Consider the following 16,361-nt stretch of genomic DNA (forward strand, 5'->3'; position numbering starts at 1 on the left):
ATTGTTACATGGGGTACTGGTGGTTTTGGCCGTAACATCCAACTGACAAACGGACGAAATGGGTGTATATAATTCTTTGATCCCAAAAGGGCTAGTACTAAATAAGGCGTCTCAAGGAGCTTCCGCCATGTCTTACAGCCTAAACTTCATATGACCTAAAGTTGTGACGGCCTAACAGGTTCAAGGCCGAAAATAATACGGGCTAGGCTAATCGTTCCGAACTTGTTACACGTATGGGTAGTGGAAACAAAAAAGCTTACCCTAAAAATATTTGTGAAACCAGCAAAGGCCCAAGATATACAATATGAAAAATATGCTGTTCACATGTTTAGCCTAAACGTAAAAACCGCATCCTGTATAGGCTATTTCGACCCGATTCTCGACAGCTAATATCTAGCGTTAACCTTAAAATTGTGTTTTGGCCTAATTCAACCCTTTTACATGTGAAAATACAGTTTAATAGCTAAAGTTTAATAGGTATGAACCTTTCATTACGAGTGCTTTTAGCTCACTACCTTACTTTAAATAAACTGATTAATGGTCTCACGTTTTGGGGGCGTCTTCGGAAGCTTCAGCACTGTCAGTTATCAGCTGATGAGTGTAAACAAACTTGAATTTTGGGAGCTATCATAACAGCTTATAAAAATAATATCTTTCTTCCCTTTACACGAAAAATATCAAAATTTAAAATTATTAAATTTTCAGCATAAATATTTGTATTTTTTACTTGTAAATTCATAGAATTACCTTTCTTAAACAATATTTTTTCTTCAAACACATTTAATTTTTGGCAGGTGTCATGGCGGATTCAGAGAATCCCGAAGCTGTCCCCGGTCCTTCATCAAATTGTGCTGTAGGTGAAGTAGTTGGCGACGTTTTAAAAGATGATACCCCGGGAGTTAGCGGAGAGGTTATGCTAGTCAACACTGACAGCTTTGAAGAGTGTAATCATGACCTTGACACTCAGTTTAGCGGTGGCGAAGAGGGCCCTGGACCTGAGTCTCCAATCAGAAAGGTCCAACATAGACCAGAGGAGGTAAGCTAATTCCAAAAATGTCTTCGAAGACTCATATCATGATATTTTTTGCTAATTATAGGCCCAGAGGCTCGCTGTGTCGACTAGTGTTTGGCTTACTGAATCTGCTGGGTAGTGACCTGCCACTACCAGTTTTTATAATTTGATTTTGGCAAAGGAGCTAAGCTAATTGATACTGAAATGACAATGTTCCGATAAAATATTTTTAACCATCTGTCCTTTACACTAGGATTTCAATGGTAGAACTATATAGTAGACTAAATTACAATAGACAACTTGACTTTTTCTACAGTCTTTTGGTTGCTAATTATCTTTACCTTAAAAAAGTTCCGAACAATAAAAAAACCTTGGTCCTTAACATTATACTTTCAGGCGTAAATGCAAACAGCCATAAACAACAAACAAGGTGGTTAACTGTTGTTTTGTCCGGGAGGCAGGAGTAAAGCCTGCCCGGATAACATTCCAATTTGCTTTCGCCGTTTAGAATGGGATGTTGTTCAACCTCTCTGCCTGACTGCCTATTTTCTCCTTTTTGGTGGGAAATCTTTGACGTTTTTCTTTTCTAATGAATATGGACAATATTTTTAAGCCTTATCCCCAGCGTTATGTCCCAGGGTGGGAGGCAAGAAAAGATCGTCATTTAAGGAAATATACTGCTAACGCTTAATCTGTAAGTTGTAGCTGAAGTTTGAGAAACAACGTGTTGTCTAAACACACTTTGCTGCCACCAGCTTAGGTGTTTATAATTACCAAAAGCAAACAAAAAAAAATTTTTAAATATGGATGAAAGTGCATTGAATCGGTAATTCTAAAGGTTGGGTAGATTTGCAAGTTTTTCTGTTACAAATACTACTTGTGGGTAACAAATGAAACAGACTTATAACACTAATACCACATTGTTCAGACACAATATACAAACCCTCGGTCCTTTACATTAGGAATCACTTTCAGGCGTAGGCTGGAAACAGCCGTTAAACTCTTGAGCAAGGTGGTTAGGCAGTAACTACCGCCAGGTAGGCAGGGATACCCGCCTGCCCGGATGTAAACATTCCAGTTTGTTTTCGGCCGTCATGCGTTGCTGACATGTTTTCGTTCTCTCTCTCCGCCTGACTGTCGTTAAGCTCTTATTATCCCGGTGGGATCTTTCTGTTTTTTTGTTTATATATACGTGTGTTTGATATTTATTAATATAAACCCACGATTTGTGATAACCTTGCATAAGCCGTCGTTCCCTGCCTGTAACTGGAGTAGCGTAACCAAGTGGTAATGCTTCTCTCCAACAGCCCTTTACGTAAATACTGAAGGCGCCCTGTACTTTTGGAGATATAGTTTGGGACGCAATATCTTCACTCCCCTACATCCATCAGGAGGTAAGAGTTAGTTCCCTTCTTGGGCTTCCGCCCTCCGTGTATAAGTGGCATCACTAATTTCTCCCTACTTATGCTGAGTGTTGCTCGCCGCCTGCGCTTAGAGAATTGCTGGCCGAGTGGGAGATTGCGGGCGTTGTCGATAAGTTCCGCTTCCATGACGCCCTTGGTGGCCTCCACTCCGTCCTTTTTTCTCTTCCCGTAGGTTCTTCCTTCTCCCCTTAGTAGATCTCTCTCCTTCGCCCTCTTCGCTCGCTCGTGGGGCGAAAACCGGTGGGGGGGTGGAGCGATCTTGTCTAGAGTACCTCCTCCCGCTGCGTAGGGCTGTTCCCCTTGTAACGGGAGGAGCCTCCCTCTACTAATCATCTTTGTTTTTCTTTCAGGTAGACAGTGAGCATTGCAGACACAGCAGTAGTTGGCTGGATATATCAAGAATATCTTGCATGAAGCAGTCCCGACATTCATTCAGTGTTGCTTCGGGATCGACCACAATACCTGATTAGATGACATATTTCCACGTCGGGATCGCTCTGACTCTGTTCCCGCCGATGTAGATCGATTGCTGTCATTGCTGGTTTTCATGTATGCTGTTGCAATGCCTCCTGCATATCTGTGGTCCATCTGCTCCTGCTGTTCCCTGTGTTATGCTCTTGTCAACTCGACGACAGTCTCTGGGCTGCTCTTCCTGGTCTCCTGCCGCAGCCGCCCTGATTGCTCCTGTCGCTGCTGGTGACTTTCAAATGACATTCTGTCTGTTGCAGTAGCTCCTGCCGTCCGAACCACTAATGTAGCTCCTGCATCGGATGTCCTGATCGTGCCCGCTTCTTCTCCTAGTGATCACGCCTGGAGCCGCTTCCGTTGTGTTCCTGCCAGCTGCCCTGGAGGTTACGATTTCTTCCATCCTGTAGAAGATGTTGGCATGAAAGGGAAGGAAATCGCCTTGTGGAAGTGATGTTCCTGGCCGTTGCAATAGCTCCTGCCCTCCGAACCTGTGCTGTAGCTCCTGCATCGGCTGTCCTGATCATTCCTGCCGCTTCTGGCGGTCGTGCCCGGTGCCGCTTCCCTGCGTTCCTCCCAGCTGCCCCAGAGGTTACGATGTCCACCATCCTGTAGATGTCGGCGTGAAGATGCAGGAAGTCGTCCTGTTGAGGTGATGTTCCTGGCCGTTGCAGTAGCTCCTGCCTTCCGAACCGCTGCCGTAGCTCCTGCATCGGCTGTCATGATCATGCCTGCTGCTTCTCCTGGTGGTGGTGTCCTGGCTGCGTCCGTTGTGTTCCTGCCGGACTACCCTGAAGGTTACGATGTTTCGTGTCCACCATCCTGTAGAAGATGTCGGAGTGGAGGTGAAGGAAGCCGCCCTGTGGAAGTAGTCACCGTCTTCTTCCTCTTATCTTCGATTTCGTCTTCTGCTGCGTCTTCCCTTCCTCTCCCGAGGTCCAAGGGGGTCCCGAGAATCGGACAGACCTCCATCGGCCGAAGGAAAGGAATGCTGCTTCTTCCCCTTGATGCCCTTGGATGTCTAGGGACTGCCTCCTTCCGAGGAGGCAGTGGGTCTCTCGTTGGCTCTTCGCTACCTTAAGGTTAGGAAACCGATTCGCATAGCCCTGGGTTTTGTGTTTCGGAAGCCGCGGGCACGCAGACCTCAGTTTGCGATCCCGTTCCCGAGTCTTAGAGGTTCCACCTCTAAGATGGGGGCTGCTTCGGGCGCTCGTTCGCGAGCCGCTCTGAGTGCTCGAGATTCTATGGAATATCAAGTATCCCGATCTGGTCTGGAGAGATTTTCCTGGGCCCAGTTCAGGGAGCAGTGCGAGAGAAAGGGCCGAGGCACCCAGGTGTCTTGGTTCCTCTTCCTGCCAGCACCGCAAGCGCTCCCGAGTGTTTGCCAGTGCTCGGTCGACTTCCCAGCCAGGTGTCTCGATCCTGTCGGTTCGAACACCAGAAGAAGCAGGGAAGAGATTCACTTTGGGAGTCCTGCAGGACTTCTAAGGGACTGACTCTCTTCCAGGAGACAAGTTTCTCTTGTTGGCTCTTCCCACCCTCGGCGGGAACTGATTCGCATTCTCCTGTGGGATCTTGCGTTTTTGGGGTCGCGAGACTGGTTCGCGCCTCTCGAGGCCACGCCCTCATTGCCAGTCTTGGAAGTCTGCATCTAAGACTGGTTCTGTGCTTGGCTCTTTCGATCTATTAGGAAACAAAGCAGCCACTCCCGATTTTTGGAAGTCTCGTGGGTAGCTCGAATTCTATGAATCACGAGCGCTCTCCTTATGAGAGGCACAGGACGAGAGAAAGTGCCGAGACACCCAGGTGTCTGGTTGCCGGGACACCCAGGTGTCTGGGTGCTGAGACACCCAGGTGCTGGGTGCCGAGACGCCAGGTGTCTCGACACTGCCCGCCAGCTGCTTCGGTTGCTCAGGCGGGCTTCGTTCTTGTGTCTCGAACTTTAGGGTTCGAGCATGCAAGATAGCAGACACAGAATTCCCCTTTGAACCTTCTTCTCAAGGGGCCTCAGCCTCGAAGGAGTTTAGAGTTTGGGAAACTAGCAATTGTTCACAGCAGACGAGTCTGGCCTGCCCAGTTACGATTGTGTTCGCGCAATTGGCTCAGCTCGGTCCCTGGTCGTACTTACGAGACTGGCTCGGCTCGACTCGGCTTGCCAGACTGGCTCGGCTCGACTCGGCTTGCCAGACTGGCTCGGCTCGACTCGGCTTGCCAGACTGGCTCGGCTCGGCTCACCACGCCTGCCTCCCAGTCCACCGCATGCCAACCAGCTGGATCGCGTTTGCGTGATCGGCTCGGCTCGGCCCTACTCGGTTTTTTCCGATTCGGGTTCTCGGCTGTGTTCAAGTGAACTTTTTTGCTCTTCCCAGGAAAGCGCTTTGCCACGGCACAAGTGCTCTTCTTTCCCCGTGTGGCAGTAATCTCCTTCGGTTGATTATCGCTCACGGTCCGCCTCTCCTGCTTATCTTCTGGCAGGACAGGTAGGGATACTCTTTTCTCCTCACCTGTTCTCTTCTCCTCTCGGTTGTTCCGAGAGGCGCGAGACAGACAGAGAGAGCTCCGACGAAATTTTCTTTGGGAGTTCTGCTGCCTGGCATGCTTTGGGTATCAGTCCCCAATTCTCTTGTATTATAACCAGGTAGCTTAGGATGGTTTCATGGGATCTGTCAAGGTCTCCCTCCAAGGGGAGAGGTACAGGAGTTTCACGCATCGGAAAAAGCGAGGGTCTCCCTCTTCAAGTTACGATCGCCCCTGTGTTCTCGGGAACTTCGCGCCAACAAATCGGCACGAGGATCCCGGGACAGGACCGCGGCTTCCCAATGAATAACCTTCATCACTCGCAACCCTTTGCAGTTTCCGAGGGGCCGAGAGTGTCAGGGACCACCGCGGTCTCTGGCTTCCAAGAGCGTTCTCAACCTGATGAATTCTTTTTTCTTCGAAGGAGTTAATTCAGGTCGAGACACCAAGCTTCCACCCGTGCCTCGACAGAATATGAATTCTTCTTGCCTAGGAGGGTCTTCCTGACTGCAGTTTTTTGGGCAATTCTGGTGCTAAGAAGAAAGACCTTGTCCCAATTCGGATCTCCGGTTTCATAAGTCCCGAGTTGGCTCGACCCTTGGGAACAAACCCTTACTTGGTTCTGCCTTTCTCTTTCAGAGATTTGCCAGATACCCCAGTAATCAAGGTTCCCACCAGGGCACTGACTTGTCCTTTGTACAATGGCCAAGAACTTTGGGTCTTAATCATCTCAACTCGACCTTGAGTTCAAGCCAGCCCCCGTCAACTCCTTAGCTAAGAAGTCCTAGGCTTCAGAAGAAGATTGCAACTGCTGATGCCTGGACGAAATGATACTTATCGAGTCTCTGGAACTGGCAGCGACATTGCCGAGACCTGGGAATGGATTCCTTTAGGAGAAGTATCTGTTTCCCTTAGGTCTTGGCAATTCTTTCCATCGAACTTCCATCCCGCCACCTCTCCCGTGCTCCCGATTCGGGAAATGCCAGCCGGCTAGAGCTAATTGGCTCAGTACCCTGTCATCTTGCAGAAGCTTCCCCATGGTGGAGAATGGAAGTCTGCTTCCTTTCCTCCGTTCTTTCCTCTTCGATGTATGAGGAAAGAGCTAGGCTAATGCTTGATTGAAGGAACCTTCGAATATGCTTGCATATTTCCCTCACATCTTGTGTCTACTTACGGATTCACAGATTGAGGAATAGGCGCACACTGGTAAGACCTTGTCTTGAATTTGTGTGACCGAGACGATTAGTACCTTCTCATCACTGTCCTGGGCTCAGGGCAGCCTTTTGGCCGTCCGAGAATTCAGGATGGGTTTTGCGGCACTCACTGGTTTCGTTGAACAACAAAACCACAGTAGTGGCATTTGTCGACAAACAAGAGGCAATTGTTTTTTCCTCCTGTTTCATCTCGACATTTGCAGGTACTCGAGTGTTGTTCTATTGCACACTCGGCAGCTCAATTAACCAGATGCATTCCTGGTAGGGGATGTATTGGTAGGCAAGCCTGGCCTTGGGTTTGAGTGATCGGGGCAGAACATGCTGCTCACTCTTTCTTCACGAAGATTCATGCAGAGACTGCTCGACTGAGAAATCCCTACCGTCCTTCTGTTGCCTCCCTGCACACAAGTCAGTAGTTTTTTCTCGCTCCTTCATACCAGACCAGGGGCCACTCTGTTGAGGCATGCTGTCTTTTGGTGAAAACTTGATATCGATGTTTTTTTCCCTCCGTATTTGTCCGTTTCGCTAGGGGTTCACAAACATTGCTCACCCCGAGTTACAGACAAATACTTGAAGACTTCGCCTTCATCCGACGTGATTGCTGAGGCAACGAGAAGAATTCCTCTTGACCCAACCTCCTGTGCAGCTACACAAGGTGCGGTTCTTGAGGCAGTACATCCCTGTGTGTTCAGGACTGGGAGACTTTCCAGCTTTCCTTGCAAGCACAGGCTTTCTCGCCGAGCGGCAACGGATATAGCTGGATATCCCTTGAAGTCCTCTGCAACACTGTCCCAGGGACTGGATCTGTCTTCGCTGGTGGTGTCGTTGTTGGAACTTCTTCTCAGGTCAGAGTCGCTCGTCAAGTCTGGACTTCCTCGTCTTCTCTGCTGAGGGCTGCTTCTCTCCCTTTCATTTGTGAAGAACGTAGGCCCTTGCGACCTAGTCTTCTATCTGAAGTAGCCTTCGTCTCCTCAGTCGAGAGTTAGCTACGGATGAGAAGGTTCTTCAGTCATGCTCTCCCAGGGAACTGTTTCCTGGGTGGCATGCGACTCTCGTTTAGGGTTCCTATACGTGCTCTGCACGCGCCCTATGAGAGTCATCGGATAGAGATATGCCCTCTTAGGACCATCTCTCATCTTACCCTGGCTTTGGTGTAGAAGATGGAAGAACAAGGGTGGGGATCATACCTCGACTCCTTCTCGGATGTCGTGGGTGGACTCCGAATCCATTGACATCAACTGTCGGGTTCGAGTCCTCCTTGGACTTGGTATCGATGATCCAGATCATTCGTTACTTTGTCCTATTAGGGAGCTGTGGTACTTTCCGAAAGGCTCGACATTCCTAACCTGGATGTCGTCAACGTTTTCGCTAGTACTGTCTCTTCCAAGAAAGAAGTGTCTAAGGACACATCTTCCTCCTGACTTTGTGAAGCGATCAAAGGAGGTACTCAGCAGCTGACAACGACGATACTGGTACCTTTCACCCGAGAGCTCACGAAGTTGATGGCTTGGTCCATTCCTTGCATTCTGGAAGTTTCTGTCGGTCTGGAAGCAAGACGTGGTCTCTTAGACCACACTCTTGTCTTCTTCCTTTGGTCTTGCCCACGGACCCTTGGAACCCTTTTTCCTTGGCTCTGTGGTGGCTGCTCAACAAGTTGTGTTGTCTTACCCGGCTCCTTCAAGAAGACGAGTAGCATCTCGCGTAAGGTGTTGGTTCTGGAAGTAAGAAGGATTCTGAGAGTGACTGGCCTCTCTTCCTCCTCCTTCCCCGTCCTCCAACTTCTCCTCCTTTGGGATGAGAATAGGACTCGAACCAATAGCTGCTGGGACTGGTATTGATGCGGTAAGACTACACATTGAGCACCCGTTCTATTTTTCTTATAGAATCATAGAAGCAATTCTGCTCCTTCCTCTAGCAAGGGGAGGAAGGAGAGACTGGCAATAAGGGAACCCTATCTTGGCTTTTTCTTACTGCCTCCGACTCTAGATCCTTCCAGCCTATTTCGTAGGAGTTACGTTTCCTCACTCATGCGAAAAGGTCCAGTATCTGACATTTGATCTTGCAGTTCCTACACTCCGATCAATATGTCAGAGGCACGGTACTCCTCCTCACTCTTTCGACCAGGAGGAGTAACCCAGGTGTGTAGAACTCCAGTCAGTTCAGGATACTCACTCAGATTCCTCCCTCCAACCAGTGAGTCTTCCTAATGTAAAGGACTGAGGGTTTGTATGTTGTGTCGGAACAAATAACAATTTTTAAAGTAAATTATATTTTTCCTAACTATACAAACCTAAGGTCCTTTACACTTTATGCCCACCTCATGCCACCCCTCAATCTGAACGTGGACCGAAAGGCAAACTGGAATGTTTACATGCGGGCAAGCGGGTATCCCCGCCTACCTGGCGGTAGTTACTGCCTAACCACCTTGCTCAAGAGTTTAACGTCTGTTTTCAGCCTACGCATGAAAGTAATTCCTAATGTAAAGGACCTCAGGTTTGTATAGTTAGGAAAAATACAATTTACTTGAAAAATTATTTTATTAACATCAGTGACATATATAAAAAAAAACAATGGCATTCACTTAGTAAAGGAAGTACATTACATAATTAGCCTACATCATCACTCAGAAAAAAATTTAAAATACTCTTGAGGCAGTACAAAAGGCACATAGTTTTCTCCAAAGTTAGGCTACAACCAGACAACTTAACCTAATTCCCCCAGACAAAAGGCTTGGCTTACCTTAGCCTACATTTCAGACAACCTAATAAAACAATTATCAGTATGTACTCCACCTTTGCCTCAACCAATATTTTCTTGCTCTGACACTCTTTTACAGGAAGGTAGGCATAATATACTCCATGTGATGCTTTCATTTGTTGGCAGGCCAGCTGCACATGGTGTGGTTCTCCCCCAACAAATATGCTAGGCCAATAGGAATCCCGCACTTCTCACACACATGGGACTGGACTCTTATTATTTCACCCTTGGCCTTGGGAAGGAACATCATCCTTGGGACTCGCACTCCACTCCCAACTTGTTGCCTGAAAGGAAAAATAAAACTCAGTGTTCCTACTTATGAATTCAACTTTGTCAGTACATGGGGCCTACAATAGGGCCTGCCTTTGGCAACATCAAGAAACGTGAAATGAAATTAAACTCATAAATTGCTGTTATGACAGCTTCCCTTTTAAACTTATCTTTTAAGCTAACTTAAACAAACTCATTTTCTTACCGTATATTACGGCATTAATTATGAAATGCTATAAGTAGTCCAGGTAGCCAGAGTCCTTGAGGCTGGGATGAACGAAAAAGGACGCTTCATTCTCGCTTGGCGTCGTTCTTCCTTGTTTGGCGTGCTATCTTTCAGATTAAGACGAGAGTCTTGCTTCTCATTTTCTGGCAAAGGTGACTTTTCTCACAGTACTATATACAAAATTTACTTTAAGTCCCGAAACATCACTTCAAGTTTGGTGCCATGTTCTAAGGTAAATGTGTGAGCAAAACTCTGCGAATTTTGGTTACATAATCGATAATCATGTAAGGCTTTCATTCAGTCTACACTGCAATACACCCAGGCACTACACATCTTGCAGGGGGCATGTGTGTTCGCACAATGCTCCTTGTATTGAGTGTTGCTCTTGGTCCCCCGAGCAATGGAGGAAGTTCGAGGGGAGGAGACATTACCGTCGTAAGCCTGCCAAGGAATCGTCCGAGGGTAATACGCCCCTGAGACTTCGGTGGTGGCGAATGTGTCGTGTTCGTTTCTCCCTCCTGGCGAGCTTCCCCTGCTTGCTCCCTCTCCTTTGGGCGAGGACTCCCCCTCCCCTTCCTCATTCGTTTCATCGGGTGTGGAAGGGCATGGGGGAGAGGTGGACTGGGACATTCTCAGGGGTCTCTTCCTGTTCTGGAGGGGAGTTTTTTCCTCCAGAGCGGGTAGAGGCTTCCCTTCCTAACCTGACTTTTGCTTCAGGTTTTGGGTTGGATAGCCAGGCAGCAGACATCTCATCAACCTGGCTACACCTGGGCCTACCTGGCGTACCGTCACTGGGGGGGCTGGTATCACATCTGTCCAGCGCTCCAGTGACTACTCACACCGCAGCGACATTCACCACCACCTCGGTCACCATGTCAGGTTTCGCTAAGCTCCCCGTGTCGGTGGCTTCGCACCTGGATACCCAGGTCGCGGCTGCCCCTGCCGTGCACCATGCAGTACCGCTGCCTCCTGGGTTCCTGGCCCCGTTCACACAACCGGGCCCCTCCTACATGGTGACGTCAACACTACCGTATGTGACTGTCCCTGCCCCCGCCCCGTTGCTGACCCTGGCCTGATCACGACTATGGTTCCGGCTCCTTGCTTCTCTATCCAGCCCGGCACTTTGTCTGTTTCTCTCCCCATACCTTCGACCCTGGCGCGGCCCGGCCTGGCTGTCCACGCACCACCTGTGCCTGCATTCTTGGCCCCGCCTACTTTCATTCCTGGCCCCCATGCGGTTGCTCCCGCCCAGGTAAGTGCTGGCCCGAGCACTGCGTTCTCTGCCCGGGATGCACCTACTGCTGCAGCCCCTCCTCCTGCTCCTGAGTCATCGGCTGCGCCTGCTTGGTTTGGGGACTTTACTGCAATCCTGAAGAAGAGGGCGAAGAAGAAGAGGTCTAGGAAGGTGTCATCTTGGTCCTTGTCATCGTCATTATCTTCGTCTGCTGCCTCTTCTTCTCCTTCCGAGGCTTCGCAGCCAAAGAAGAAGGCTGCCTCTCCCCCCCCCCCAAGAAGTCTCTCACCGAGACTTCCAAGGGACTGCCTCCTTCCACAGGGAAGGCAGTGGGATCTCTCATCGGCTCTTCCTGATCCACGGATCAGGGAACCGCTGCCCTGGCCTCCGGGTCAGTCGCATCGGGAGCCAAGGGCGTGCAGACCAAGGTCTGCACCCCCGCCCCTGTGCCCAAGAAACCTGCATCTAAGGCCAGCGAGTCCACGTTGGACACTCGTTCGCAAGTTGCTCCGGGTACCCCAGGCTGATACAGGAGAAACTTCTCGCCGTACAGACCAGGACGTGGGGCGAGAGGAAGAGCCCGGGCATTTAGGTGCCCCGGCTCTTCCTGTTGGCACTCCTGGGAGTGCCAAGTCAGGTTCTTGGGATAGTGCTTCGGCCCCTCAGGGCTGAACACCAGGAGAGGCGGAGATGAGGTCCCCTGCTCAGTCTTCCCAAGAGGCTATGGCCTCGAAGAAGACTGGGGCGTGCCTAGAGGACAGCGCAAGCTCGTGCCAGCCAGATGCACGCTCGACTCCTCCCAGTCCCACATGGCCAGCCTGGCTCAGGGGAAGCAAGCGCTCAGCTCGGCTCACGCAAGCTGCTCCGCTCTCCTCGGGAGACTGCCTCACCTAGGCGAAAGCACTCTCCTCGACCCGGGCTGCCGTCACCACCGCGGGTTGGTGACCGCTCCCGGCCCACTGCCTCTGTTGGTTCTGCCAGCAAGGCCAGTGGGAGCGCCTGATCCTCCTCGCCTGTCCCCCCTGCCTCCAAGGGGTGTGAGTCGGACAGGAAGAATTCTGGCGAGTTTTCTCCTCAGAGTTCTACCTCTTGGGCGTACGAACTTGGCTCGGTCCTTGGCTCGACCAGGTCTTACGCCCACGTGGTGCAGGAAGGATCACGGGGGCCTGCCGAGGTTGTCCCTCCTGCAGGGAGAGTAGTTCGGGAGGACCGTACTCTGAAAGGACTCAAGGGTCCTCTGCCCCATGATGCGGACACTCCCGAGATACAGACAGCTCTTGCAGAGGTTACTGCGCTGATTTGTCAGCACAACGACCTCGGGGAAGGGACCACGGCCTCAACTGTGGATCGTCCTTCGCACCTCAAATCCCTTTGGGGACCCAAGAAGGAACCCAAGGCTTTGGTGGGGCTGCCGTGGTCCACGCTTGCCGAGGGGGTCCTCAACCAGGTGAACTGTCTTGTGTCTGGGCAAGACAGCTCACTTAGGTTGAGCTGCTCGGATAAGCTTCTTCTTCTTCTTCTTCTTCTTCTTCTTCTTCCTCTTCTCCCCCCCTGCCTCGCCAGAAGCGCTTCTACACTCCAGCTGTAGGGGCATTGCTGACTAAACAGGTTGACCCGGACCTGACTCGTCTGGATCCGGGTCTGACGTTGCAGCAGCTTACTGCATAGAGTGTCTCCTCTCCTAGCAAGAAGCTGCAACCCTGGAAGCCACTGCCATGGCAGCCTTCCAAGCAGTCTCCTGGCTCGATCTGTGGTCCTTCACAGTATCGAAGGTAGCTGCTTCCTCAGGCGCTATCGTGCCTGGGGAGAACCCCACCTTTTGGGGAGACTGTTCCAGTCTGGGGGTAGGGCTATTTCCTACCTCACCCACCAGACTGCGAACCTATGGGCAAACCTGGTTCTGAAGCGGAGAGATGCCATTCTCTCTCGCTTCTCCAGGTCTGTAGGTCCTGAGTCGGCAATTTCCCTTAAGAATGGACTGTTGCTGGGTTCCTCCTCTCTCTTCCCCAGAGAGTTGGTGGACGTCGTGGTGGGCAAACGCCGGGCCGATGACAGTGACTGGCTTGTCCACCAGGCAGTGGCCAAGACCTCCGGGTCTTCGCATTCCACTGCGGCCAGGTCTTCGGGCCAGGCTGGCACTTCCTCGGCCCCTAAGAAGTCCCAGTCTTCGTAAGGGTCCCAGGGAAACACCCAGCCTTCTTCTTCCTCGAGAAGGGGGGGTTCCTCCTGTCCCTTTCAGCCCACTTTCCAAGCCGGTAAAGGGGGCAAAGGGAAGAAGAAGAAGGGGAAATACTAAGGGCAGCATTCCCCCCCCCCCAACAGCAGTCGAAGGTGGGGGCTGCCTGTCGAGCCATTGGGCAGCATGGCAGGGACACGGAGCTGAGACCTGGATGGTGGATGTCCTTCGGGAGGGATATTTACTACCCTTCGAGTCTCGGCCTCCCCTCACCTACACTCCAGTCCATCTCCGCACATATGTCCAAGGATCTCCGAAGGACACCGCACTACAGCAAGAAGTGCAAGCCATGCTGAGCAAGGGTGCTGTAGAAGTCGTGTCGGACCAGTCTCCAGGCTTTTACAGCCGTGTCTTTCTTGTAGAGAAAGCCTCAGGGGGATGGAGACCGGTCATAGACCTCTCTCCCTTGAACAGTTTCGTTCGCCAGACTCGGTTCACGATGGAAACAGCGCAATCCGTGCTTGCCTCCATCAGGGAGAACGACTTCATGCTTGCGGTGGACTTGAAGGATGCGTATTTCCAAATACCCATTCATCCGTCCTCTCGCAAGTACCTCCGCTTTGTCCTCGGGGAGACGGTCTTCCAGTTCAAGGCACTTTGTTTCGAGCTCTCGACCGCTCCCCAGGTGTTCACGAGTCTTATCACTTGTGTCAGCTTGGGCCCACTCGCACGGAATACATCTAGTGAGGTATCTCGACGACTGGCTATTCCTGGTGGGCTCTCGTTCGCAGTTGCTACAGGACAGGGATCTGCTCCTCGAGTTGTTCCGGGATCTAGGGATCGTGGTGAATCTCGAGAAGTCAGATCTCATCCCCAAGCAGAGGATAAAGTACCTGGGCATGCTGATAGACATGGTGGCAGCGAAAGTCTTTCCCTCGGACTCTCGTATCAGCAAGTTCAGGCAGGCAGCACAACACTTCCTGTCACGACAGGAGCAGCCAGCCCAGCAATGGCAAGTCGTCATCGGTCACCTGTTGTCTTTGGAGAAGCTAGTACCTCATGGGCATCTTCACCTGTGGTCTCTTCAGTGGAGAATGAAGGAGTATTGGTCCAAGTCCCGAGACCCCCAGTCCTTCCTCATCCCTCTTTCCGAGGAGGTGAGGGAGGACCTTCACTGGTGGTTGGAACCTCTTGATAGGAGTATCCCTGCATACTCCCCCACCGGACATCCTTCTGTTCTCAGATGCATCGACTGAGGGATGGGGCGCACACCTGGAGGAGTTGCTGACTTCGGGAGTGTGGCACTGAGACGACAAGCTCCTTCACATCAACACCCTGGAACTCAAGGCAGCCTTCCTGGCCCTCCAAGAGTTCCGGGATCGAGTGATGGGACACTCCGTGGTACTGATGAGCGACAATACCATGGTAGTGGCATACGTCAACAAGCAGGGGGGGCCTAGTGTCCCGCCAGCTTCATCAGTTGACGATGCAGGTGCACGAGTGGGCCACAGCTCACTCGGTAGAGCAGTCAGCCAGGTACATTCCAGGCAAGAGGAATGTCTTATCAGACAAGCTCAGCCGCCAGAACAAAGTGGTAGGGACCGAATGGTCCCTCCACTCGGAGGTAGCGGAAAGGCTGTTCGACCTGTGGGGGCATCCAGCCATCGATCTATTCGCCACCCGGCACAACAGAAAACTCCAGGTCTTCTGTTCTGTCGTGCCGGACCCATGGGCCGCTGCAGAGGATGCGTTCCAGCACCCATTGGACAACCTTGACGTATACGCCTTTCCCCTGTTCTGTCTGATTCACTGAGTGATCAGCTGAGTGATGATCACCCTGAATCTCCAAGGCGCCGAGAGAGATCCCCCCCTGGCCCAACCTGCTGTTTCAACCTTACGTAGAGTGGTTCCACCAGGCAGTGCATTCCCTGTGTCTTCACGGCTGAAGGTTATCCACCATCTCTTGCAAGCGAGAGGCTTTTCACGTCGCGCAGCAAAATAGAGATGGCAGGATACCTCAGACGATCCTCCGCAGCGGTATACCAGGGAAAGTGGTCCGTCTTCTGTGGTTGGTGTCGTCAAAGGGGTATCTCTCCGGTCGGAGCTACTATTCAGCACGTCGCAGACATCCTCATCTTCGCCAAGAGAAGCTTCTCTCTGTTTCAGCTGTGAAAGGCTACCGCGCCGCACTCGGCCTAGTCTTACGGCTGAAAGGAGTAGACATCTCCTCTTTCAAGATATCTCTACTAATGAGAAGTTTCGAAAGGTCTTGCCCACCCAGGGATCTCAGGCCCCCTGCGTGGGATGTGACTCTCGTCCTAAGGAGCCTGACTCATGCACCGACGAGCCTTTACGAAAGCGTCAGACAGGGATCTGACACTCAAGACCTTCTTCCTGCTAGCCCTGGCATCGGCGAAGAGAGTTGGCGAACTTCACGGACTTTCTTTCGATGTAAAACACTCGAGGGGATGGGGATCAGTTACACTTGATTTCGTCCCGGATTTCGTAGCGAAGACTCAGAATCCTTCAGCCCTGACGCACGGTTCGAGTCCTTCACGATCCCCTCCCTAGAGGACTTTGTAGGTAATGAACCAGACGAGATGCTACTATGTCCTGTTAGAGTGCTGCGGCTCTATCTGAAGAGGACTCGATGCCTCCGGCCTGAGTGTTGACGACTCTTCGTTAGTACTGGCTCGACCAAGAAAGAAGTGTTCAAGAACACCATCTCTTTTTGGCTTCGTGAGACGATAAGGAGAGCGTACTCTGCTGCAGGAGAAGATGACACCGGTACACTTCGTCCGAGAGCTCATGAGGTCCGCAGCATTGGTCCGTCCCTCGCATTCCAGAAGAACATGTTGGTTTCACAGGTGCTGAAGGTTGGGGTGTGGTCCCAACAGACTACTTTCACCTCCTTCTACCTCCGGGATGTTGCACTCAAGTCCTTGGACACTTTTTCCTTGGGTCCTGTGGTGGCTGCTCAACAAGTTGTGTAGCTTACCCAGCTCCTCTAACAGGACAGGTTGCATCTCGCCTAAGTTGTACGGTTGTGATTGGGAGAATGAATGT

The 16,361-nt window shown here is 51.2% G+C and overlaps 2 protein-coding genes across 2 annotated transcripts in view; one reads left to right on the forward strand and one right to left on the reverse strand.

The window, feature by feature from the left end:
- LOC136856387 (FERRY endosomal RAB5 effector complex subunit 3) overlaps positions 1 to 606 on the reverse strand; it is an 89,234-nt gene extending 88,628 nt beyond the window's left edge. Inside the window, exon 1 of the mRNA XM_067134218.1 lies at positions 548 to 606. The gene's annotated coding sequence lies outside the window, so the exon portion shown is untranslated. The remainder of the gene's footprint in view (positions 1 to 547) is intronic.
- A 171-nt stretch (positions 607 to 777) lies between these two features.
- The window catches only part of Mon1 (vacuolar fusion protein MON1 homolog), a 116,673-nt gene continuing 101,089 nt past the window's right edge, over positions 778 to 16,361 (forward strand). Inside the window, exon 1 of the mRNA XM_067134253.1 lies at positions 778 to 1,036. Within this exon, the coding sequence (XP_066990354.1) occupies positions 800 to 1,036 (237 nt within the window). The 5' untranslated portion in view covers positions 778 to 799. The remainder of the gene's footprint in view (positions 1,037 to 16,361) is intronic.

Source organism: Macrobrachium rosenbergii, chromosome 3 (assembly GCF_040412425.1).
Source record: "Macrobrachium rosenbergii isolate ZJJX-2024 chromosome 3, ASM4041242v1, whole genome shotgun sequence".
NCBI lineage: Eukaryota > Metazoa > Arthropoda > Malacostraca > Decapoda > Palaemonidae > Macrobrachium > Macrobrachium rosenbergii.